Below are 26,896 nucleotides of genomic sequence, written 5' to 3' on the forward strand. Positions count from 1 at the left end.
AGGAGAAAGTGAAACTGAAGGAAAAAGGACTTAAAAAAAATGACTTTTCATCTGTTTCTCACCCACACCTATCATATCACTTCAGAAGATATGGATTTAACCACCAGGGTCGTCTGGAGATATGTTGCCCTTATGTGGATTATGGAGCTTCAAAAGTCTGGCACCCATTCACTTGCATTATCTGGACCTACAGAGCTGAGATATTCTTCTAAAAATCTTTGTTTGTGTTCAGCAGATGAAAGAAAGTCATACACATTTGGGATGGCATGAGGGTGAGTGAATGATGAGAGAATTTTAGTTTTTGGGTGAACTATTTCATTAACCTCAAGAAACGTCAATCTACTGTTCATGAATTTACTATGAGATCATGCTGTCTCTCATGCACTCATAAAAATGCAAAGTAGAGTCATAGATATAGTCAGCATTTTCACTGTAAAATAACTTAAATTTCAGGACATTTCTCTCCAAAACCATGTCATCTCACCATCTCACCAATAGTATACCTTTAGAAGACATGGAATAGGACACATGAGTTGATGGACTACTGAATGAAAGTCTGGGTCCTTTATTTAGCTGTAAAGTGAGTCACTATCATCTGCCATGGTATTACAATCAGTGAACAGGACATCCTTTAAAATTCCTACTTTTGTTTTTAGCAGAAGAAAGAAAGTCATATGGATTTGGAATGCAATGAGGGTGAGTAAATGATGACATCAGTTTCATTTTTTGGGGAACTTTTCTTTAACAACACTGATGCTCTCATTCATGATGACAGTGCTTAGACATTTAAATCATGCTGCTATTTTCCATCATATTACACATATTGACTGAATCACAAAACAGTATATTTCAACCTCCCAATTTTTAGCCAAGCTGAATGAGTAATAAAAATCACATTGCAGCTAATGCTAAACTTCCAACTTAATCAAATTATAAAAACTGAGAAGACAGAAGCACAGCAAAAAAGCCCATTATGCTTAAATGGTGTATAGATTGAACTGGGGGAAAGAAATCTTGTTATAAATATTGTTGTGCTTACTCATCAGGGCACTGTTATGCATTTCAATGTCTTTCAGTAATATGTCTTCTAGAACAACTGTAATTACACTAGAATTGCAAATGGAAATATCCCATAATTTAACAGTGAACACAATTGGCTCTGTCCTGCACACTGGCTACTTTTAATGTACTATAAATAATGCCATAATTTCGACCTGAGTTATCTGTCCAACTCTTTCAAATCTCAGTTGACTTCCTATTTTAGGGATAAATGGTTATCTCCAGAAAACAATTCACTACTCTAGTGGACTACAAGTTTACCAGTAAAACAGGAAAAGGTCACAGATTATGATGCCTCATTCGCACAGTTCAGAGAAACATGCTAATGAAAATACAATAAGAAGTTATTTAACTCAAATCAAATAGGACATCTCAAGCTGCCACTAGTAGATTGTCTGGTACCAACTCCCAACACCTGATCATCTCTAAAAGAACAGAATGCATAGAGATGCAAAGATGATAGGACACGCAAGGCTTTAATGACAAAAGATAAATCAAACCAATAACAGAAAATACAGGTGAATTAAAATCGAGGTGTATGGGTGTATAGTTGCAGCGTTCCACAAATGCACAGAAATTAGACACGTTTCAGCTGAAGCTACTGGTTTGACCATTGATTGTAATTGGCAGGAAAACATTGTCACCTCTTCTTTCTTTCTTTCTTTCTCCTTTCTCCTTCCTGCACCTCCGTTACTTCTCTTCCATGTGTAGGCAGTCTTGTGTGGGTGCTATCAATCCATCCTTTCTTCTCTTTTCATTCCTCCACTCCTTTATTGTTTCCTCCTTTGTCTGGCTGGTCAGTGGCGGTCATAGGCAGTGGCAGTTGCAGCCGTTCCTGCTCCTCGTGTGGCTGCACTATAGTAGTATGGAGATCCTAAAAGTGAAATGAGTAAACATATGGTCAGTTATAAGATTCATAGTAATGCTTGAATTTCTGCGGCACTAGCGCGCCAAACAATAAACAAATTATAATAATGACCTTCCCTTCATTTTCCATTGGTTGGCTGAAATCAGTCACTATCTCCCCAATACAAACCGCACATTCGTACTCTCTTCCACATGGAATAATCGGAAAGTTTATCTCTGCTACTGCACTCTCAGCACTTTTCAGTGTATTTAAGACTCTTTGCTCACTATGCTTCAAAGAGAAGGAAAATAAAAGAGTTCTTCACAGCTCGTTATTCTCTGTGTAGGTTTTCACATTGTGGTGGGCTTACCTCGGGAGTATGCCAGCTAAAGAGACGGAGAGGTCAGTGAGAAAGCACATCCTCCCCGTTTATGTGCATGCGGCGTGTGGATTTCCGCGAAAGATTCTCACTCGCTTTGCATTTTGTGCCTGGGCGCTAAACACGCACAGGCGTGTCCATCCCTGAGAGTTCGCTGAAGGTCGCAGTCATGCGAAAAAAGGACCCGTGTCTCTCTTCTCAGGCCAGAGAATTGAAAGGAAATTATCCATCATGGGACTAAATGATGGACAGCATATCTCCAGTCCTTCTCCCGCTGTTGGAGGACACAGGAGGAGGACGAGGTGTTGTCCACCATCCTTGAAGTTTCTGGTTCAGTCCAAATCAGATTTAATTGAGGTCTGTCGCAGGGCCACGACTAAATTCTTGATCAACTGGCTGTCACAGTCAGTGGGTGCGGTTGCTGAAAGGAATTTATGTGATGTAAAAGACTCACATTTCACCTCCCTCTGGTGAAGCAGTTCCTCTCTGCCATCCCAGCTTGTGTAGCCGAAATGAGACATTATTGGGACAAGCCTTTTTCCCACCAAGTGCCTACAAAGGGTTCTCGAGGCTTGACAGCCAAGGGATGGGGGACTTGGGGATGTCTGACCCTCTTCCCATGGAATTATCGGTAGCGAACCACCTGCACCTGTGCCGTCAAGTGGTTTTCACCTCCACGGGGGCTTCGTTGCCTGGGAAGATCCAGCAGATTTATAAGTCTTCAACTCTGGCAGTTCGGGACCTCAACGCAACATCACTCCTGACAGCTTATCAGGCAAATCCATCTTTTCTCAGCAAGGGGAGACTGCTGGGTCCTATGCACATTTTCTGGAGCTTTTGACACTGTTCTTAGCTCTGAGACATTTTGTGCATTTCCTCAGAAATCATCACGTGTTGGTTCGGATGGACAATACAACAGTGAAAGCATATATAAATTGGCAAGGGGAATTCGCTCATGCCAGCGTCACAGCCTGGCAGAGAAGCTGATTGTATGAAGCAGCAGGAACCTCCTGTCATTTCACACGATGCACGTCCCAGGGGTGTTGAACACCGGAGCGGTTTATCTATCCAGAGGAAACCCACTGTATGGGGAATGGTGACTCCATCCTCAAGTGGTGGATCTGATATGGCAGAGATTCGGACGGGCTGCTGTAGATCTCTTCGCTTTATGCGAAATCGTGCAATGTCCCCAGTTCTTCTCCCTGGTGGGCAACGATGCTCCATTGGGTGTGGATGCATTGGCACACCCATGGCCAAACGTACTGCTATGCACATTCCCCCCACTGAGCCTCATCAGGCCATTGCTGCAGAGAATGAGGGAGTTCGGTCATTCATTGATTCTGATCGCTCCGTATTGGCTGGGGACACTGTGCATGGTGGAGGTAGTCCAGCTGCTTTACAATCAGTCATGGTCTCTGCCACTGCACAGAGATCTCCTCTCTCAGGCATGAGGGGAGATCTTCCATCCCTCGCCTCAGAGGTTAACTCTCTGGGCCTGGCCCGTGAAAGGCTAAATTTAGGCACTACTGGCCTTCCCCCTAGGGTGAATGAGACAATTCAGAGCACGAGGGTGGCCTCGACGCACTCATTTTACGACCACAAATAGGGAGTGTTTGAATGGTTGTGTAGACAGACAGATCATCCTGTATGGTGTCAGATGTGCTGTGTTTCCTTCAAGACCTCCTGGATGAAGGCAGAGCTTTTTGTACGGTTAAGGTCTATTTATCCACCACATTGGCGTGTCATATGGGGTTAGACTCCGGCACTGTTGGGCAGCACCCTCTTATTTGCCGGTTTATGAGAGATGTTCGGCGACTACACCCGGTCTCCAAACTGTTGGTTCCACCGTGGGGCCTGTCCGTGGTCCTGAATGCACTTTATTAGCTCCTTTTGAACTCTTAGAAGCAATTTCTCTGAAACTACTTTGCTTAAAAACAGCTTTGTTGCTTGCTCTCATGACAGCGAAACGTGTTTGAGCTGCAAGCATAATCAGTACACCCTTCATGAATGCTGTTTTCTCCTGGTGGGTTGAAAGTGTGTCTTAGACCAAACCCGGCATTCGTGCCAAAAGTACATGACCCGTTGGGTTCTTGTCAGTCAGCGGACATGATATCATATCACATTCCACAAGGGGTATGGCTACGTCTTGGGCAATGTTCAAGAGTATTTTGGTCCCAGTGATTTATGCTGCGGCAAGCATAAACAGATTGTCCCACCCCAAACTAATGCCATTGGTTAAGCCAATGTTGCTGTGTCAGATTGGAAGGGCCACTCCAACAAACACCGTAATTTTTATAGCACCAAAGAGTTTTTACAGTTTTTGAGGAAACTAACCTGCAAATGGTTTACTTACAGTTGTCTCTGCCTAATAAGCTGGGATAGGAGACATCTAAAAAGCACACTACAGCTTTAAAAACAAATGCTAAATATTAAGCAATGCATTCAATATAAAAAGAATAAACATGATTAGATGATGATGGATGTATAGACCAATTTGTTTTGGATTTATCAGTCCCCCACAATCATGTTATCCTTCCACTTATTTGAAATGACACCACCATCACTAGCTCTAGTTCTCATGAGAAAAGGCAATTTCTCATCTACAGTATAAGTCACAGATCCAGCTTGATCATTCTGTGTTGTCATTAAGTGCTGATGGACCCTTCAAAGATGACAACTCTTTAGTATCAGTTAGTTTTAGCAGGAATAATTTTTCTTTGTTACATAGAGATGGGGTGGTAAGAGTGAAGGAAACAAGGTATAACAGAGAGGAGAAAAAATAATAGCCGTGCTACTTAGTCTTTGTTGTCAAAGGTAAAGAGTTAGAAATTGTGAAAAATGTGGTGGATGTGTGTGCTTGTCTTCACTGATAAAGATCATTATGTGAGTGGGATTAAGTAGCTTTTATGTCACAGGGTTTGAGAGAGTGAGGTATATCACAATGTAGTAGACACTAAACTTTGCCTTCGAGCAATTCATGAACACACCCACTGTCACAAATCTGTCAAATCAGTTGTTTTTTTTTACACACATAGCAAAACAACATGAAACCTCCAAGGAATCCCTTCTCTAATGGGAAAGGTTAAGGTTAGCTCTGCAGCTCTCTTTGACACACACATAACTGTTTTTAAACCAATATCCCTACACCTTGCTCTTGACTGATGTGTCTGACTGAAGTTTAGGTGATCAAGGCAGGCTCTTCTAAATCACTGCATTCTGTGCACCATACATATAAACACATATGGCATGTGAACCGGATAAGGTTTCAGACATAAAACAATGCATACCAACAACCTACCCCCATACTGAAGAACCCTCTGATGGTGTTGTGTGGGTGTTAGTGTTTTGGTACCTGTCGGTTGTGGGGTTTGGCTAGGGAACAGGCCAGATGAAGCTGCTCTTTCCGAGCCCAGTAAAGAACCGTACTCCTGCTGGAACACTGAGAAAATCCAAACACACACATACACACACAAAAATATACATCAGTAAGCTGGATGCAAGACAGCAACTGAGGGTCATGTTAGAAGCATGGCTCCCCAATAAATCTTCTGACACACTTTACATTAATGTTCCCTTTGTTAAGGGTTAATAAAGGGGTCCATCAATGACTAATAAGTAATTTAAAAATGCATAATTAATCATTGATGTGCAGTCATAACAACATGAATAAAAAGTCTTGCCAAATAGTGAGCATTTTAACGTACATGTTATAAATGCTTAAAAAATATGGTTATTCATACTTATATTAAACAAGATGCCTAATTCATGATTTATGTCACACACACTCACACACACAAAAAATAGAAACTATAGAAACTATAAAGCAAAAATAGACTATTGTGGAGATTAAAAGGAGGGATTATGTTATTTTGCTAATGTCCGCTTTGTGTTTATATTAAGGCAGATGTTATTTGCACTAAGATGATAGATTTACACTAAGTGTAAAAAGCAACAAAAAACATCTTCTTTGCACTAAGTGCAAATAGATGATATATGCATCCTGGTGCAAATAGTGGCAGATACTATTTGTACACTTAATTAAATACTAACATACAGTATAGGGACATCACTGGAGCATGTTTATTGTGTTTATTTAGAGTCCCAAAGACAACCTTCACCAACCCTTAAACCTAAACCCTAACCTTTCCTTACAAAAATTCACCATGGTTTTACTATAGCAACCATAGTATCACCATGGTATTTTGTAGTAAAATCATAGTTACCACAAATTAAACATGATTGCTATATTAACAGCATATTACTATAATAACATCATGGTTAATTGCATTAAAACAATGGCTTCTGCCATAAAAACATGGTTAGTACAATATTACTGTAGTAAAATCATGATTCATTTTAGCTGGATCAAACCTTTCTCTCAACTCCCGACCTTCACTGTGACTAAATCACTGTGAGGAAATCAACATTTATATTCATTTGTATTTATTCTTATAAGTAGTACTAAAGGAAATATTAATAGTGTAGAGAGGAAACAGGGTGGGAAATAGTCAGCATGGTCTCATTAAATTTACGCAAGCATTGCAACGTTTTTGCCAAACTGAAATTACGTGCTTCATTACACGTTTGGCTGCATATTTCAAATGAAATGTCCAGCGGGGGGCGCCAAAACCGAGCAAAATGAGATTGTAATCGGGTTTTTAACGAAGTTTTTAAGGTGTATTTTAGATGGAGATTTTAATAAGTAAAACGTACCTCTCTAACATAAAACTTTACGCTAAACCTAACCAATAGTGTCTGAAAAGATAAATGAGAGTTTAACTAAACACATTCTTACCCTTAACCAACACCTAACCCTAAACGATAGTGTTTTAAAATGCAAATAAAAAAATAAAATAAAACACATTAACTGAAGCAACCATGTCATTTTGTTTCGCTTCTATGCCACTTTCACATTCATTCGTCTTTGGCTGGACTATAACCGCGACCACCGAGCCCAACGTCCAACGCCCTATCAGGTGAGCTACCAAGCAAGCTGAAGAGATAAGAATAAGTGTGTATATGTAGGTGGGTCTGTATACAAGTGTTTAAATGTTTCATTTTTCAAATCATGCCTTAAAGTAAAACTTTTTTGATATCATGACATAGCGGGGGTTAAATAATAGAGTGAAAAATAAGCATTTATAAGATCAAAATCAGCAACTGTACTCGTGATTTGTGTGACAATGATTAACCACACAGTTGTTGTAGCACCTCTAGTGTTCATTTCACCAGGAAACTGCAGCGAAATGTAGAAAGCGGCATGTACAAGTCACTTTGCAAAAACGTATATAGAGTAACGTTCATTCTATGAGACCAGGTTGGAAATAGTGGGACAAAAGGCGTAATCGAACCCGGTTCATCCGCATGAAAAAAGCACATCCACACCTTCGTTACACCCCATGCCACTACAATGACAATAGGGGTGTAGTTTGTCTTCGATTTCTGTTTCCACCAGACTATTGAAGTGCAAATAGCCACACTGTGTGGCAGGTGCTACTTATACCTAGTGCAGATAGTCACTCTGTTATATTAATTACTGTAATGTCTTGACTCACTTTCCTTGCCACATTGATGTCAAAAGAATGGTGCTACTTCAAGTGGTGTCTTAACATAGTCCTAATTACCTAATGCCCTAATCATTCACAGCATACAGGTACATCTTGTAGTAAAATACATTAAAACACACAGAACTTTATGTACATAGGTTTCCAATGTTGGCAACTCCTTAATAAATGCTTCATATGTTTGCATTTTACATTAAAATACATTTTCATAGGTTACTGATTTTGAATAAGTGCTTACATTTTCAACATGTGAGGTATCATGGCTGACTATTTGGAAGGTATTGCATGAAAGTCGCCTCTTTTATACATGTTGTTATAAATGCATATAACTAGTTTATAATGCATTTGTAAAGGAAGTATTAATCATTAATGAACCCTTTTATAAACCCTTTACAAAGGGACTAATAATGTAATGTGTTACAGAATCTTCTGTAAGCCCTTTGTTATTCACAATCAGCCATGAACAATGTATTGCCCTAATGTCCAAAAAGGGGGGATTACCAAGATAAATTGATTATTATTCTAATTGTCATATGATCTCAACATCATGACCCATCAGGTAACAGACTCCATGTAAAATAAAACAGCTTTTGCTTAGCTAATGATATGATTATTTTAAACATATTTTGCAAAAGTACTATTCATTTCTGAATGTATAAAACTGTAGATAAGGGAAAAATTACAGATTGTACTGTATGTTTAAAGCATATTTATTTTAAAATAGCAAGTTTTCTCCATGATTGTCTGGATGTTTGTACTTTCAGCTCAAGGGCTTACCCAGTAGACTGGGGTTAGCAAATCTCCATGACTCATTGTATGTAGAATACTGCGGATGGGAGTATGGACTTCCAGAGAAATCTCCTCCTGAAATACAAGAAAAGGCAATAGAAAAGTTAGATGATAATCTAGAATTGTTCACACTTTTCTATGAGTGTGAACAATGAGTCTATGAGTGGGTTTCATGTCCTGTATTGCATATGTGGTGTGTGGGAGTCTGAAAGGTTCAATTGACTAGGTGGAAGTGTCGATTTGTGACAGTTTTTCTCCTCCACTGCTTCAGTGTTTTTTTCCCTTATCTCCCTATCTCTTTCTCTCCCTCTTTTCCCATCTCCCCCATTCTCCCTTTCCCAGGGGAACTCTTTCCCTTTGCTGGCTGTCACAAACTCTGAGACCCCAGCTCTCTCTCTCTCTCTTTCTCTCTCCATCTCTTGCTCTGTCGGTTCTGCCTGGCTGGTTTTGTGTCCCCCTCCCCTGTGTGTCAGCCCCCTGCTGAAAGAGAGTGAGAGAGAGAGAGAGAGAGCAACAGATCCAAAGAGAAAGAGAAGAGAAATGAGCGATAAACTTTTTGGGATTTGGTGGAGGAAAAGGATCCAGGAGATGGAGGAAAAGTACAACTAATTATTTATTTGTAAATAAGAAGAATTGCAGGCACTCAACTTCAGCTTTCTTATTACAACTACTTACAGTAGATAGGCAGTTGAGCTAAAAAACTTTATAACCTTTCTTCTTGGAGTTTATGTTTAAGAATAAAAGGACCCAATTACACACAGAGAAAGTCAAAATGCTAGAAACTAGATTCTAAACTGTAGTTAGCAGGCACTTGTTTGTTAGCCATGTGAAATTATCAACAAAGTATTCACCTCCATAAATAGCATATGCTACATGCCTACATACTAATAATTTGTAAAGATTGATACAAAATTGGTAGTTCATGAGGAGGGGTGTGCAAGCTAACAAGAGCATATCAGGAATACAGAAATATTTTTTTTTCTCACACCTAACCACACCTCTAACCCTAAAAACAGCTTTAAAGGAATAGTTCACCCAAAAATGAAAATTCTCTCATCATTAACTTAACCTCATGCCATCCCAGATGTGTATGACTTTCTTTCTTCTGTAGAACAGAAACAAAGATTTTTAGATGAATATTTCAGCTCTGTAGGTTCATACAATGCAAGTGAATGGGTGCCAAAATTTTAAAGCTCCAAAATGCACATTAAAGTCAGCATAAAAGTAATCCATAAGACTCCAGTGGTTAAATCCATAACTTCTGAAGCTCTATGATAGGTTTGGTTGAAAAACAGATCAATATTTATGTCCGTTTTTACCATAAATATTCCTCCCTGCCCAGTAGGGGGTGGTATGCATGAAGAATGCAAATCACCAAAAACAAAAGAAGGACTTAAATATTGAATTATTTCTCACCCACACGTATCATATTGCTTCAGAAAATATATATTTAACCACTGGCATGTGGAGTACTTTTATGCTGTGTTTATGTGCATTTTGATTTTTTCAGTGGTGCATTTTTGGCACCCATTCACTTGCATTGTATGGATCTACAGAGCTGAAATATTCTTCTAAAAATCTTCATTTGTATTCAGCAGATTCAGCAGTCATATCCATCTGGGATGACATGAGGGTGAGTAAATGTTGAGATAATTTTCATTTTTGTGTGAACTATTCTTTTAAAGTCATTTTTTTTCTTCTTTTACAATTGTTTTATGTTATTTAAAACGGTATATTTCTGTGGCTGCCTATTTTGGCCAGGACACTTGTGTAAAAGAGAGTTTTATTCCTGGTTAAATATAGGACAAATAAAATAAAAAATAAAAAAATAAAACAACAGCAAAACATGTATTACAGATGGGGTACAATAGATAACTAGTTAGCTGGCTAAGTAATAAAGTAACAAATAAATGTATTTAATCAGTATATAAAAGTATAGGAATACATGAATGCCACATGGTTTGTGTCAATGTTGCCAAGGTAAATGTCAAGGTAAATGATTATACTTTAAGTATTGTCGAGTGTTTTCCATGCAGCATGTTTTGTGCTGATTTTAATCAATTCAGAAGTCATATCATAAACAGAAAAAAAGAGTAACAGTAGGAGGTAAATGAAGTGGGATGGTCTAAAATGCATTTCTGAAGCTTTGCTCGTACCCTTCACCTTCAGAATGCTGCTAGATGGGTTTGTCGGCATGGTTACCTCCTCTCCGTCAACCCTGCACCATGGTGACTACTGTGTGTCAGGTTGTTTAGGGAAGATGCTTGTGAAAAGTGAGGGGGGTGATTATAGATAGAGAAGAAAAGAGGGACGGGGAGTCCCCAGTGAGAGATGGGTTGCAAGGTCATAAATGCTTGTCAGAAGTGGGGGAAACATGGGGGATTCAGTTGGAGGGAAATACGAGACAAGGTTAGGGATCTTGCTCTGAAGAGATGGGACCCAACAAGACCCTTCGAGTCATTGTAGCAACCAGGGAGTGCATCGATGGAGACACCAGTCTGACAGACCGAGGACACGACAGGAGACATGTTGTTGTTGTTGTTGTTGTTGTTTTGGCTTGAGTTGTTTTTTTTGTTTTTTTTTTCTGTGCTCAGGGAGTTGATACAAGGGTTGGTGAACAGTCCTTCATCACAGAGTTGTTGCTTTTTTGTCCCTCTATTTGTCTTGATACACTAAGAGAGCTTGCATTTGAGAAGCTTTGTATTTGAGTGTAGGATTGAAATCAAGTAAATGTTTTGTTCTTTTCCCAGTAATAATTTTGCTACCCTGCTGTAAAAAGGCAGAGTTTTTAGGGGTATTTACACTTGGTCACTTTATGCGGTTTTACTGATTGGATAGCTATCCAATCATGAAAAGACCAAGTGTAAATGCCCTCCAAGACAAATTCAAAATGTATATAAATCTGATTACTCTAACCGCCTCCAGAAGGGATTTGAGACGCATTCTATTCGAAACTCGGTCAAGGGTAAATGCTTTTCAAGACACATTTGTAAACTTTACTGTGGCCAAACAGTGCTACATCAGCATAGGGAAAGCACAAAACATAACAGCCGTAACCGAGCATTTGCACAGGGCTCTCGTCGTGCAATAAATAATAACAAATGAAGAAATGCATGCATGTTGTAAGAGAGATGGACTTTTTTCTTCATTTATTTGATGCAGACAAAACTGAAACTAATGAGCGCAGCTGACGCACATGGACATATCTTACCTACGGCAAGTACAGTGCGTGCACACACAGATACACGTTTGCATTGGCAAAGTCACCAAGAATCAAATAAAAAAATCACATCTTTTAAATTCGCTGCCCAGCGTTAGCACAATCACGGAAAATAACTTTTTTATTTACATATATTGAAGATCGGATTTACATCCGTTTGGCCGAGACACATTTGTTGGCCAAGTGTAAATGGAATGTGCTTATTTAATCAGATAGCAGTACGATCATGCAATATGCATGCATTAAAGCATTAAAAACAATCTTTATCTCAATGTTGGTTAAATGCATATATTGATCAATGAAACCACTATAAGTTCTAAACTGTTTAAAATTGATTAACATAAGTAATGTTCCAGGTTCAATACAAGTTAAGCTCAATCTTGCATTTGTGGCATAATGTTGATTAACACAAAAATTATTTTCGACTTTCTTTTCTAATTTCTTTAAAAAAAAGCAAAAATCGAGGTTACAGTGAGGCTCTTACAATGGAAGTAAATTGGGCCAATTTTTGGAGGGTTTAAAGGCAGAAATGAGAAGCTTATAATTTTATAAACACACTTTAATTCATTCTTCTGTTAAAACTCATGTATAAATTGAGCTGTAAAGTTGTTTAAATTCAATTAAATGTAAGGTTAGTTGACATTACATCGTAATGGTAACGAAGTTACAAAATTGGCTATAATACACAGAAAAGGTTAGTAAGCGATTTTATCATACTAAAATAATTTTTACAGGCATATCCTTTATGTCTTGTTTTAATTGAATTAATTACATGATGTGCAGATTAATGAATCGAATTAACAGCAATTAATCACATATAAATATTTACTGAGAAAGGCCCTCCAAATTAACCTATTTTAGTATTTAAATAAATAATTAAAATAATTAATAATAATTAAAATAAATGTACATATCCATATAATTTAATATATAATAAATATTACATTTCAGATAATTCAGATATATTACATAATTTAAATATATTTGGTAGCACACAAGTTAAGCAATTAGACAATACAAAAAGTGGCTTTAAAAATCTAAATATAGTTTATTTTCATATCATTGAACATAAACCAATTATTGGTCTACTTCTGTCTGCACATAGTCCAATTGTACTCATACGTTCGATGGATGCTTTTGGTTGTGTCATGTCTTACTAATTTTCTCTAGTAATAAGCACTGTGTTTTAGGACACTGTGTCAAGTTAAACACAGTTTAAAACCAACTTAGAGTCTTAGTCTTAGAGCACAACAGCACATCATCTGAAGGCTGTGCTGTCTGCTTTTGTAGGTTTCACAAGGCGTGATGCCTGTACAGCTGGAGTCGTGCTGACTGCCCACAACTGCCACAGATTTGTAAAAACATCAAATGGTGCATCAAGCTTGAATAGCTCCTAAGATAGAAACATTCCTTATGAAAAAATTTACATATGGCTCAGGGCCATGATTAATTGTGTTATTTTTTTTAGTGTATTTTTCATTTAATTAATCACACTTAATTATGCGTTAAATTGACAGCCCTAGTTAGCATAAATGGCTACTTCTGCAATGGTCAATAGTCACAGCCCTTTACATGCTTTTTATGTTTCCGAATGTGAATATCCTTATTTCCTGTATACTTCTGTGCTCTGAACTCGCCTGTGGATTAAAAAATATAGCTGCAGGAGAGAGTCTGCAGGAGAATGAATGAATTAGTCAAGGGTCAGCGATGATTCTCATTAAAAACAAATTACTGATGTTGAGAAGGGACAGCTGTGTGACTAGGGTCTAATAGTCCAGCCACTTCTGCTGAAGACTCAAAACCAGCCCACCCGCCCCACACTCTGCCAACCACCCAACTACCCCTCCACCCTTCTCTATCCTATAACCCCCTGCGAGTGCTGTCAACCTGGCAGATGGGGGGGAGACAGGAAGTGGCAAAGACAAGACCCCCTCCCACTGGGACCTCAAGTGAAATAAAGCAGAGGTGAAGAGGGGGGGATTGGGAGAGTGACTACAGCAGGAAGGCCGATGTATAAATGGTGAGAAAGAATGAGGGTGTCACATGTATAAGGTTTAGTCATATTGTCTCTGTCTACATCTTTAATTTTCATCATAACTTTCTTTTCTTGAGGAACATGTAATTTAAACTTTGCTGTCCAGAACCATAAAAAAGTAAACAACTCAAGTTGCTTTGATGGTAACTTGGATAAATTGTGTTCTGGGGACGTCATGCACTTATTATTTTTGTAGGGGCACAAGTGGCAGTCCTGCATCACTTGGTGACCTAGCGAAATAAGACATGATCACATGGGGGGGAAAAAACACTTTTTAATAACTTAGTATTTATTTTTTATTTTATTTTTTTTATCCCCTTTTCTCCCAATTTGGAATGCCCAATTCCCACTACTTAGTAGGTCCTCGTGGTGGCGTGGTTACTCACCTCAATCCAGGTGGCGGAGGACAAGTCTCCGTTTCATCCGCTTCTGAGACAGTCAATCCATGCATCTTATCACATGGTTCGCTGTGCATGACACCGCGCAGACTCACAGCATGTGGAGGCTCATGCTACTCTCCACGAATCACGCACAACTTACCACACGCCACATTGAGAGCGAGAACCCCTAATCGTGACCATGAGGAGGTTACCCCATGTGACTCTACCCTCCCTTGCAACCGGGACAATTTGGTTGTTTTGGAGACCTGGCTGGAGTCATTCAGCACACCCTGGATTTGAACGTGCGACTCCAGGGGTGGTAGATAACTTAGTAGTTATTTAAATATGTCGAAGGTGTTACAGTGGTGCAGTTTTTGTTTAGCGTGCAATGGGACCTAAAATATATTTAAAACCAGACATATTTTTTAATAAACCAAGCCACTTGGTTTTTAAACCTACAATAATCATGCAGTTTAATTGTCTAATATTAAATATAGATGGAAATTGCAACCAAAATCCATTTTACTCAAAATCTGAGGGGGATACATTTGAATAGGCATGACGCTTCTGACTGACATATGGATGTATGTAAATTTTATGCAGGTAAAGTTATGAATTGATTGACAGGCCCCCAGGGGGTCAAATACTGTAAATGCAGCCTTGGAGTGTATGCAGGTGAGACTCACCAGGTACCATCCCTGTGAGAGTGGGTGTGGAGTAACTACCCTGCCCAGTCGGAGGGACGTGAGGGGGGTATCCAGGGAGCGTGGTGCTGGCCAGGTCACGACCTGTAAAGATAAAAGACCATTTCTAGCATGATTAGCATCTACTTCTTGGGGAACAGTTTATTGATCTGTGTTCTCAGTGAAATTTCATCTATAATTATACAGTAAAACTGGCTTTGACCTTTTTCATTCTGTTAAAATGTGCCGCAATAATGTCAGCACAGCAATGTGGCCAGAGTTTCTAGCTTTTGTGCATGCAATCTTTGGATATTTCAACATATAACAAAACATTTTTAAATTCAAAAAGTGTTATAACCAGTTAAAATTCTTGCTATGACCCTAACATGCCTTTCTTGATTTATGAGCATCTCACATGTAATAAACATGTAGTAAACATGCTATAAAGGTGTAACAAGGCAACTTTGTATTTAAGTGCATGCAGTTTCCAACAAAACTAAATATTAAAACGTGAGATGATGAAAAAACAATTTAATCACAGTTGATATATGTACATAAATTGGTGCTCATTTATAAAGCCAGTGAAGCACTGATCTATGCTTTAGCCTATTATTTCAAAGAGTTGACACCATATGAGACTGGTAAACTAGTGACATCCTGTTTAAACATCCTGATTAATACAGCCATCTCACTTTTTGTCAGATCACCACAGGTCTACCTTTTCCCCCATATTAGGGCCTCTGGTATAATCATGCACTGATGTACGACAGGGTCTGATTGTCTCTACTATTAGCGCACAACGTACATGTCCCCTGTCTCCATTCTGCTCCTCAAGCCTGATTCACTAAAGATAGGATTACTTTCAGAGGAACACATGTTTCTCTGAATTAAAAAGAAAACATGTAATTTGATAGAGTATTTTGTCATTAATCAGGCCAGTGAAATTACAAGTGGGTAGTTTTAGGAGAGCTGACATGCCCTGTGGTGTGACATGTAATAGTACTATTCTAAAATAAATTTAAGGGGCAGTTTACCCCAAAATAAAAATTCAGTCATTGTTTACTCACCCCTGTGTTGTTATAACCCCATTTGACTTTCTTTCTTTTTCTTAACACAAAGGGAGAAATATGTGTGATGTGATGTTATACAGTGGCAGTCTATGGTGACCACCTTTTCAAGCTTCAAAAGGATGCAAACGTATAATTCTGAAGTCTAATAAATTATTCCATAAGACTCATGATTGTTATGAAAGTGTACGATAAGGTTTGGTGAGAAACAAACTGAAATCTAATGTAATATTTAATGAAACTGACCGTTGCTCTCCTCTGCGCGTTCATGAGACTATATGAGAGCTGCAGTTCATGCAGCCCTACTGGCGAAATGGGGCGTTCAAGTGAAAACTCACTTTGTTTATCTTAAAACAGGTCCACCACAGCGATAGAAATAACAGAACACAACACCGCTGCACACAAACCAGAGAACAGAACTTACTATGTCTGATGAGTCTGTAGTCGGAAGTTTGTAAAGAAAATGAGGTATGAGCGAAGTTATTTTTCTGTTGTAACTCATGTATTATTTGAGCTGTAAAGCTGTTTCAATTGTGATTTTTACAATCGTTTTAGGGTTTGTTGACATTACATCGTCATGGTAAGGAAGTTGTCAAATTGGCTATAACTTTACACAGGAAAGGTTAGTAAGTGATTTTATCACTCTAAAATCATGTCTGCACACATGTTGTTTATGTCTTGTGGCTATACTTATGAAACGGTGAGTATTATAACGTTCAGAAATTGGCCCCCATTCACTTCCATTGCAAGTGCTTCACTGTAACCAAGATTTGCCATTTTTTTTAAGAAAAGGAGGAACAAGACAAAATTAATTTTATTAAATCAACATTAATCAACATTATGCCACAAATGCTGTCGATTGAACTTAACTTGTATTGAACCCAGGATATTCCTTTAAAACTTAAAAAGAAATGATGACCAGTCACAGCACCAAAAATACACTTTCCCTTAGGTACACTTGTATATTATAACCTAAAATCTTGATTTTCATAAACAAAATAGAAAAAAATGTAATCTACATTTTATGTGTCAACTACCCAAGTGCAAAATAATTAATCACTTTAGGCACAGATCCTCATGTGGCATCAGTCACTGCTCTAGAGATTATTGATTTGGGTTCATTAAAATCAGACGAGGATGGATAAATGAGAATATTAATGAAAGATTTAACTTGTTGTCAATTTCACAATAATCACTGCTCATTTCTAATTTTAATTCTCTCTCTTGCTCTCTCTCTCTCTCTTACTCTTTGTGTGTGTGCATGTGTGTGTGTGTGTGTGTTTGTGTGTGTGTGTGTGTGTGGGGGGGGGTGGGTTGGGTGGCTTACGAGGACATTTTTGTGTCCCCATAATTAAAATCGCTTAAAAAAACATACTAAATGATGTTTTTTTTTGAAAATGTGAAAATGTAAAAATGCAGACATTTTTTTGTGAGGGTTAGGTTTAGGGGTAGCATTAGAGTTAGGGGATAGAATCTATAGTTCGTAGAGTATAAAAATCATTATGTCTATGGAGAGTCCTCATAAGGATAGCCGCACTGTGTGTGTGTGTGTGTGTGTGTGTGTGTGTGTGGATGTATAACTGTATTAGGCTACATGACATGGCTGTCAGAGTGAAGCATCTCTCAGGATGCACATGGTGTTGATCTGTAGACTGCAGCTCATTCATCATAATAAACACCATCACCATCAGTTCATCCATCAATAGCCACTGTTTAAAGCTCTGTAGAGCCCATGAGGAGGGAGGCAAGAACAGAGCCAGAGGAGGAAAAATGAATACTTATCAGAGATTATAAAGGGTTGATGGTGATAGGCAAGTTAAAAGTGAGAGTGAGCAAAGGTGGAGAACAAAGAGATGGATGAAGGGGAGGGTTAGGATAAGTAATGGGGAAAAGGAAAACATGATTACACAGAAAATCAAAATGCTGCTTCTGAATGTTCGTGTACCCTGAAATCAACTTTCTCCTGCTGAATAAAGTGCCATTCTGGGCCCAGAAACCAGGAAGCAATTGTGTTGACTTCAGGACAAGGATTCTGGTCCCATGGAAACAATCACATTCTAATAAACAATACTGAGCGATTTTCAGATGTTGGATTTTCACTTTAAAAAGAGCTAAATCAGCTCTTTACTCCATCGATGGTTAGGTTAAGGGTTGGGTGTAGTGTAAATTAAATATGCATTCCTTTTGAATATATTACATGATTTACAACGAAATACAACTTTCTTTTAGCGCCACCCTGTGGACATTTCAAGTCAACAACACTTCCAGCTTCGACCACTGGGGGCAGTGAATTCAGTAGCAGAATTTTTTTACTTCCTGTCTCCAAATTTACAGTGTGATCAGTCTGAAAATGAAGAGGAAGTCAGCATGTTCAGACCAAATGGTCAATGTTTGGCTGGTTAGCATTAACCAGTTAGCTCCTGCTGGTAGATTCTGTACCTACGCCATTATGGGAGACAAAAAGAATCTTCCTCCACTGACAGTCATTCAAAAGTAGCTGTGTAGCTGAGATTTTTTTTCTTCCAAGCCACATATAAATGGCAAACATTTATTAAAGTGGATAATTTGCCAGTGAACAATATTTTGGTATGAAATTGACTTTTTCTTGCTTTAATGTCAGGATAGTCGCAACAGTGAAGGGCTTGGGACTGTGGTACCACCAGCCAATCAGCGTTGTCAGCATGTCAGGACTCCATTTTCCAGCGGCTTCTGAGTTATTAGTCAAATGGCATTTATAGGTCAGGTGGTTGGCTAAAAAAAGCCTGAATCCAGATCTGGCAGAATTCTAATTTGCATACTTCTGGGGAGTCATGCTAGCCAAACATGCTAACATATAGCTTTCTAAAAGTATTATAAACTTCCCTGGTGCAGACAATCAGCCTCTCTCCCTCTCTCCCTCTATCTCTTTCTCTCTGTTCCCCCGGGTTGCCATGTTGGGGAGTTGTCTGTGTTAGGTGAAAGGAAGACATTAGTGAAGACTGGATACTAATCCACTCTGGGTCAAAAGCAAGAAAGACAGAAAGGGACAGAGAGAAAGATGGACTCTTCAAAGAAAGAGCAGACAAGGCCTGGTCCTTTGAGAGATGTTGTCAGTAGACAGAAGAATGAAAGAGGGTGGACAGAAAATATTTTCTTGTCTGTGGCACCCGAAAAAGATAAAATCATTGACAAAATTTGGTATATGTGTTGGAGATAGGGCCTGATAGGTTGGATTTATACATAAATTCATAAAATGGCAAAAATACCAAAAATAGAAATTAGTGGAAAAACATCCTTCTCTTCTCTTCTCTTCTCTTCTCTTCTCTTCTCTTCTCTTCTCTTCTCTTCTCTTCTCTTCTTGTTTCTACTCTTCTTTTCTCTTCTTCTCTTCTCTTCTCTTCTCTTTCTATCATAGTGTTTACAGTAGACATAGATGTCTAAATGTGCTTGCATGAATTTTACATTCAAAAACTGGTAATAAAATATGATTGTCATTATTAGGAATAAAGATGAAAAACTGCTGATCCGTGATCTGCCGATAGGGGGCATCACTATGCAAACATCAGTACCCCATTCTGTCTTTTCGCATGCTCCATTGTGAGACAAGTCTAAGTAATTCATTCTCCCTTTCTCTCCCTCCTCACACACAAACACACACACTCACACAGTAGATGTACATGTTTCGCTCTACCTTGTCAGATGGTCCACATATCCCAGTCCCATGATTCCCCCGTTAGGGCTCCTGTCCAAGCGGCTCTTAATTAGCACTCCCTTACTCCCAAATGGAGTGAGAGAGTGAGGCAGAGAAGAAGATGAGTATATAGTAATTACAGGTCTCCATCCACACACTCTGTCCCTTAGGATATTGAGTCTGAATCTAAATCACTGAGCACTGTTTAACATGTCTGATAACACTCTCATCTCACCAATGAGCAGACAGCAGCAGGCTCATCCACAATCAGAAGGTCCGACTGGGAACATTTTACAATAAGATTCCATTCGTTTACATTAGTTAATGCATTCGGTATCATGAACAAACAATTAACAATATATTTTTAACAGCATTTATTAAAGTTAGTTAATGTTAGTTAATAAAAATACAATTGTTCATTGTTAATTCCTGTTAGTTCATAGTGCATTAACTGATGTTAACAATTTTTTGATTTTAAAACTGTATTAGTATATGTTGAAATTATTTTCCGAATGTAATAAATTTACAATACAGTTATTTTTGTCCTGGAAATTCAATGAGAAATATATTTATGTTGTAATACAGATTTTTGCCAATATAGTTTGTCAGATTTTTACAATGCATGCCATAAGTGACTCTCCTTTCAGGGCCCTTTTAAGTTATTCCTGAAATTGACTTGTTGAGGCCAAAGTATACTTCATTTATGGCAAATTCCGTCATCAGCACAGTACACAAGGACTGTCCATGTTCAGCCTAGTTTTTTTAGACACAAGGACAATCCACGCCTTTGCTCGTCGTCGGTGCATGCGCCTGCCGTTGACAGTGCTAAAACAGAATCACAAAGCAGTTGTAGTGCACAAGCGTTGAACTTGTCCAAATGTGCTTGCGGTCAAAAGAGTATACTTTGAAAGGCTGATCATTTGACAGCGTGTGAGATGGAAATCTGTTCCTGCTGCATTCCATTCAACTCGGAAAGTCGAAATTTCCGACTTTCTACTAGGAAAAGTGCAATGGAACGCTACTTGAAGTAGGAATTCCAACTTGGACACTCATGCATAAAACTTCAACTCCGATTTCGACAAGATGCAGGTGCGTGACGTCACACAAAAGTGTCTGCACCCAGGGAGATGTACAAAGTTCACTTTTCTTAAATAATATCAATCAATGAGTTAAGGTTCCTACATTGCATGATATTAAAGCTTGTTTAACAAATGTTCGCAGAAACAGAGGCGCAAAACATGGTAAATTATACTCTCTTTTGATTATACAGTAGTACACCTGTAGCATAAATGCTAGCGTTGAAGCATTATTTATCAGCTGGGTTGCTAGGAGACGTCTCTGGTGACAGTCAAACACCTGCTAAGCCAATGTGAGCATTGCAGTTTTGTTTCCTTACATGTCATTTTCCGAGCATCGTGCAATTGTATGGCTTTATGGTCTGAGTTCTGAGACATCAAGTAGGAATATCCCGCATCAAGTTTTGCATTCTCTTACAATATTTTTGCGTTCCTTTGCAAAAAGCTTTTTTTTCCCTCACAATAGTTTTGTACTTTTTGGGGGGGTTCCAGTTAGTAATACTTCATTGAAGATGAATAATACCAAGAAATTGACCATGTATTCAGATTGTCCCTTACCACATCCTTCAGAGATTTAGCAATAAATGCTTTTTGAGTTATTAAATAAAAAGTTTAACCTATATCCTTTCTTTTATGCTGAGAACTTTCCTGACCCATGACTTATAAAAAAATATTATTATTTGTATTTCTTTGATAATTTATCCATTTGTTTTTATGTATAGATCAGTGTTGTTTTATATGTATTTTAATGTTTTTTATATATATTTTATTTATTTATTTATTTATTTTTCCTTCACCTGTACTTCTTGTCTTTATGACTCAGTGATTGTATTCAAACATTTTTTGTACATCTTATTGAACCTTCTGTTTTTCAATAAAAAAAAAATCCACAGTTTTAGCACAATGTGTGAACTTTTCAGACGGTCCCTTACCACACTGTCCACAGTATTAGCATGTATCAGCACAATGTGTGGACTTTTCAGATGACCCCTTACCACACCATCCACAGTATTAGCATGTATCAGCACAGTGTGTGGACTTTTCAGACAACCCCTTACCCACCATATGAAAACATTCCAACTTATGTCAGTGTTAAGTTAACGATCTGGAATGATTTCGCCGTGACGCCATCTGACCAGCTTACGGGACAAATCGATTTATTGATTAGAGACGGGACACTTCATTTCATATTTAAATACGGGACGATCACGTATTTTACGGGACGGGTGGCAACCCTACCTGAAGGTCTAATACACAGAGTGTACACAAAGTCGTGAGTTTATTGGGAGAAATTGTATATCGGGGGTACAGCGGGAGGAAGGGTGGAAAAAACGGGAGAAACACGGTAAAATCGGGCGTGTTGGCAGGTATGGTAAACCCATACTACTATTAAGTATTACTGTAGTAAAATCATGGTTAATGGCATCCAGATGATGGATTCTCCCAAGTAAAAACCATGGTTATTACAGTCATGGTTACAACAGCATTAGACTACTATAGTAACATTGCGAAGGAACACAAAATGTATTAAGATGAGGGATAAAAAATTATTTCGAGGGAACACAAACTGTTTTAATTACTAGCGAGGTAACGCAAAACATTTTACAAGGGCATGAAAAACTGATTGTGAGGGCATGCAAAAGTAATAAAAAAAAAATTCCCTACCTGTCCTCTAAGGAGCTCCGTACAGAGTTTAGCTAAACCCTAAACAAACACACCTGAACCAGCTAATCCAGGTCTTCAGGATTACTTGAATTTACAGGTGTGTAGGAGCAGGGTTGGAACTAACTCTGCAGGACAGTAGGCCTCCATGAATGGAACTGAATAACTCTGATGTTGACTTTTAAACTGAAAGTAACTAAATGGTGCTAAGAAATTTCTGATAGTCTGATTTGTAGTTTGCTTACCGGACACTAGCGGATATGATTGAGGTCCTGCTACAGATGAACCCAACTCTGCTCCTGTCTGATTCACCAAGCTGTTCTTCATCTCCTCCAATCCGCCGGCCAAAGATGCCATGGCCGAGTAATCAGACGTCTACGGAGAGAGATTTCATTACATGGCGACAATGAAAGAAAATCACTTCGTTCATTAACCCAGATCTTTGTACTTGCTTGTGAGTGTGTTATGCGCTTCCCTGAATGTGTCTGAAACGTGCTTCACAAGCATGTAGTCAGAGCTCATGAATAGCAGTGGCGTAGATCCAGGTGATGTTTATGGCCGACCTCAGACTGACCCCGCTTGTGTGCTTTCATGACCAATTACTTACAATGATCTCTGTACCGCCATCCCATCCCCCAACCCCACACACACCCACAGTGATTCATCTCCATTGGCGGTAATGGGGATTGTCACTCAGGTGTGGATGAGGTTTGATAGCAGACTTTGGGAAGTGGATGTCGCTTCTGTTTTAGTGCTGGAGGAGGCTATTAATAACCCTGATTAGGTGCGAATTACACCCAACAGTCTCTGGACAGTCACACCTGCCCCTGCTGTTACCTTGCAGATACCATCACAGCCTATTACCATCCACATTTAATATTCCTTTAAATAAATTTTGAACTGTAAGCAAACTAGTGCTGCATTACACAGTGTGTTCTTTGTGTTTGTGTGTGAATGTGTGTATGTGTGTATCTCAGTGACCCCTTAAACACCTCTGTGCTCATCACCACAGCGAGGGCAGTAGACTGTGACCTTACCAATCAGCGCTCATGCCGTCCACCTCCTCTATCTCCCTCTCTCACTACCTCTCTCCATCCCTGACTCCCCTCTTTTTCTCTGTTTCAATCATTTAGACTGAGATAGGCATTTCCTCTGTATTTATGCATCTCGCACCCACCCCCTCATCATGTGTGTATGTAGATGGGGAGGCGAGCTGTAGTAATTGGGGATTATAAAGTTTGGCCCTGCCTCTGACAGCATCCTAGTGAAGATAGATGATTCTCATTTTAGCCTGTAAATGTTGTCAGTTCTGAAGCCACACAACCCATCAGCGCCCATCATACACAGTGCACACACATACACATTTCACACATAGACAGACACTGCACACACACCACAGCTGCGTCAAAGATTGGAGAAAGGCCAGATGTTGAGAGAGAGAGCGAGGAAGGCATGGACAATATGGGTGTTAAGGAATAGGGTTTATAAAAAAGAATTGAAAACCAAATCATCTGAGCTTTTGATTTGATTGATTTTGACTAAATAACAGGCACACAGACTATCCGAAACTTACTGGAATTCCATTTCAACTGCATTTCTTTTTCTCTCTATCGCTATCCCTTTCTCTCTGGGGTCACAGTTTTCCCGGGGGTCGTTTTTGACACAGCCCTTCTGTAATGGCTCTCTGCGCACATCAATAACAGATGAGGCCCCTAATCGCGCAACACCAAAATAATTTCACCCCAACCCGCAGCCACATTTACATAATAGTATTTCCTCTCAGATGCTCTTTCTCTCACCCATTCTCACTTTCTCTCTTTTCCCCTTAGCTTATATGTATTGTCTCCTGGAATAGCATGTAAACTGCACTGTGTGTATGTGTGTGTGTGGTATACTGAGAAAGAGAGATGGGGGGGGGGGGCTTGTTGCGGTATTTAGCAGTGCATGCAGTATTAAATGAGACTGACTGGCAGGGAGCAGAGAGTTGAGAATTTCAGCGTCCACACACACACACACACACACACACACACACACACACCGTGTGCTTACACAACAGTGAATGCCCAGTTTTAACCATTTAAAATGCTCAGTATGAGAACACATTGTCATAAACACCTAATCCTTTCCATGGGTACTTTTCTGGTCAAATCTTTTACCTCTAAACTTGACATTTTTTGAAATCTTCTTCACATTATAAATTGCTAGCCCTCAGTTCCTTGATCTCTCTGTCTCTCTTTCTCTCGGTTCATCTGACTCTTGGTCTGGTAGGGTAATTAGTAAAGGGTAAGGGTTGTTGGGCTGTTGATGTATCTCTGACATAATGTAAGGAGATGGAAAGAGGAAATTCAAATGAAATGACTCTCACGAGCGTGCACTGTTTTATACGCTCCCACTCGAAGTGCAGGACACTAATTAATAGATCTACCAGTGCTTAATGGTCCTTCCAGCGCCACAAACTGAGAGATGGAGAGAGCAAATGAGAGGAGAAGTAGAAAGAAGGGTAATGTGGCTAGAAATGTAAAAGAGATGGAGAGAAAGAAAGTAAGGACAAAAGATGAAAAAAGAAATTTCATCAGAATCTAACAGATATACGTTGAAAGTAAATTTATGGGTGGAGAGAGAGCGAGAGAGAGAGAGAGAGAGAGAGAGAGAAATTTACATTTTGTGTTAATATTCTTGGCTGATGCTTTCTTACTAAAGCGACTCTTGTGACAGTGCGCAGTATTTAACATAAGAAGGTAACTAAAAAGTTCAGTCAAAACTGCATACAAACCGCAAGTGTCACTATTCATCCAACTATAAATATGCCAGTGCAGTTGTAGTGTTAAGGATTAAAGATGACATAAACCCTAACAATCAAATATTATACTGGGAGAGGGATCATATCATAAATTTTTATATACTGTCTATATTTTTCCTGTATTTATTTTTTCCATCATAATTTTAGCGAAGTTTTATTGCCAATAACATTCCCTATTTCGTTTTTTTATGGCCTCATTCTATCACCTTCCTGACCTTTAATATTAAACAGAATGTTTATTTTTTATTTTTATTTTTTTTGCTTTCATGCTGAAAATATGTTTTCTGCGCCACTATCGCCACCAAATGGAATTGCAAAAATAAACATTTTTTTAAAATAGCTTTCTGAATACATCCCCATCCGCTGTTGGTCCAATAAAGAGATAGTCTCGCCCGCAACTCACGCCATTGGTCGCATCAATGCTATTGTGTTTGTATAGACAGGTTGCACAAAACAGAGGATTTTCATAGTGCCACAGAGACACAGTGCTTACAGTTTTTTTATGACAGAAAATTTACCTATGAATGGCTTACTTAGTTGTCTCTGCTTATTAAGCTTGGATAGGAGAAAGTATTTTAACACAGATGAAGTTGCATACTTCAGCTTTAAGACTTAAAAAGGCCCTCTTTGCATGTGAAATGAGAAACAACACTTACTAACAGGATGCGGGTTTGCTGTCTGGTTCAATATAGTTGGTGCTGTCAATCAGCCTCTTTGCAAAACTTATATGACTTTGTGACCGGTTCACAAACAATCTGAGCTTAAAGGTCAGACTGGAATGATCAGAGACCTTGTTAAAAAATAAACATCAGCCACTTTTTCCTAATGTTATGATTCTTCTGAGGGATGTGCAGAGTTTGCAGGTGTTAAGGCCTTGATATACTTCCATAGAAGTTCTTATTCATTCAAGAGTAAAAAGACGTTAGAAACAGCCGAGTATACTGTTTGTGAACATTCAGACACCCGCCCTCCGCAGTGGGACGGCGTTTAGAGGTACATTTAAATACGAGGACACTAAGTAAAACCTAACTAATTTGACAATAAAATGTGTTATCAATGACTTTATGCTTCATTTTATAAGTAGAATTCACATGAGGTCAGTAAAAGAAACTATTTTAACAACTGATGATGATTTAAAGTAATATATAAATGCAGTAGAAATGTTTTATTTATCATGTTTACATTCTGAATTAACCCTAACCCTAACAACACGCTATACGCGGCCATAATATGCACCTATTACACTCTGTTATTGTAATTTATGATGATACTACTGCAAAATGGGTGTATAAAAGAGTGTTAATGGGGGAAAAACAGACAAAAGATTGATGATAAGTCAGGCATATCTTACTTTGGGGAGATCAGATGTGTGAATGGCTTTCGTTGCAGATGGCATATGAGTGAATGGGCACTTGAGAATATTTGAATAGATTTGATTCCTTTTGTAGACTAATTAAAATAAAATAAAAAATCTCGACATGGTCTTGTAAAATGTCTGTACGTGAACGATTGTACTGTTGTAGGTAAATTTGCACCAGGTCACTAATAATTCCACATGCTGATGTGTTCATATTGACTGATTTTGACTGACTGAAGAGCGTAAACAGAATTAGCTGTCGGCCTCTAGGTTGGAGCTCTAGGTCACACCTACCAATAACATGGACC

General features: G+C 38.8%; 1 protein-coding gene across 2 annotated transcripts in view; it reads right to left on the reverse strand.

Moving 5' to 3' along the window:
• Positions 1-262: 262 nt before the first annotated feature.
• The window catches only part of LOC127445214 (paired box protein Pax-5-like), a 51,485-nt gene continuing 24,851 nt past the window's right edge, over positions 263-26,896 (reverse strand). For both annotated transcript variants that reach the window (XM_051705106.1, XM_051705105.1), the window contains exons 7-11: positions 22,677-22,806; positions 14,960-15,061; positions 8,627-8,713; positions 5,638-5,724; positions 263-1,933 (exon numbers count right to left, since the gene is read on the reverse strand). In XM_051705106.1, coding sequence (XP_051561066.1) covers positions 1,857-1,933; positions 5,638-5,724; positions 8,627-8,713; positions 14,960-15,061; positions 22,677-22,806 — 483 coding nt within the window. In that variant the 3' untranslated portion in view covers positions 263-1,856. The remainder of the gene's footprint in view (positions 1,934-5,637; positions 5,725-8,626; positions 8,714-14,959; positions 15,062-22,676; positions 22,807-26,896) is intronic.

Source organism: Myxocyprinus asiaticus, chromosome 8, assembly GCF_019703515.2.
Source record: "Myxocyprinus asiaticus isolate MX2 ecotype Aquarium Trade chromosome 8, UBuf_Myxa_2, whole genome shotgun sequence".
Classification (NCBI taxonomy): domain Eukaryota; kingdom Metazoa; phylum Chordata; class Actinopteri; order Cypriniformes; family Catostomidae; genus Myxocyprinus; species Myxocyprinus asiaticus.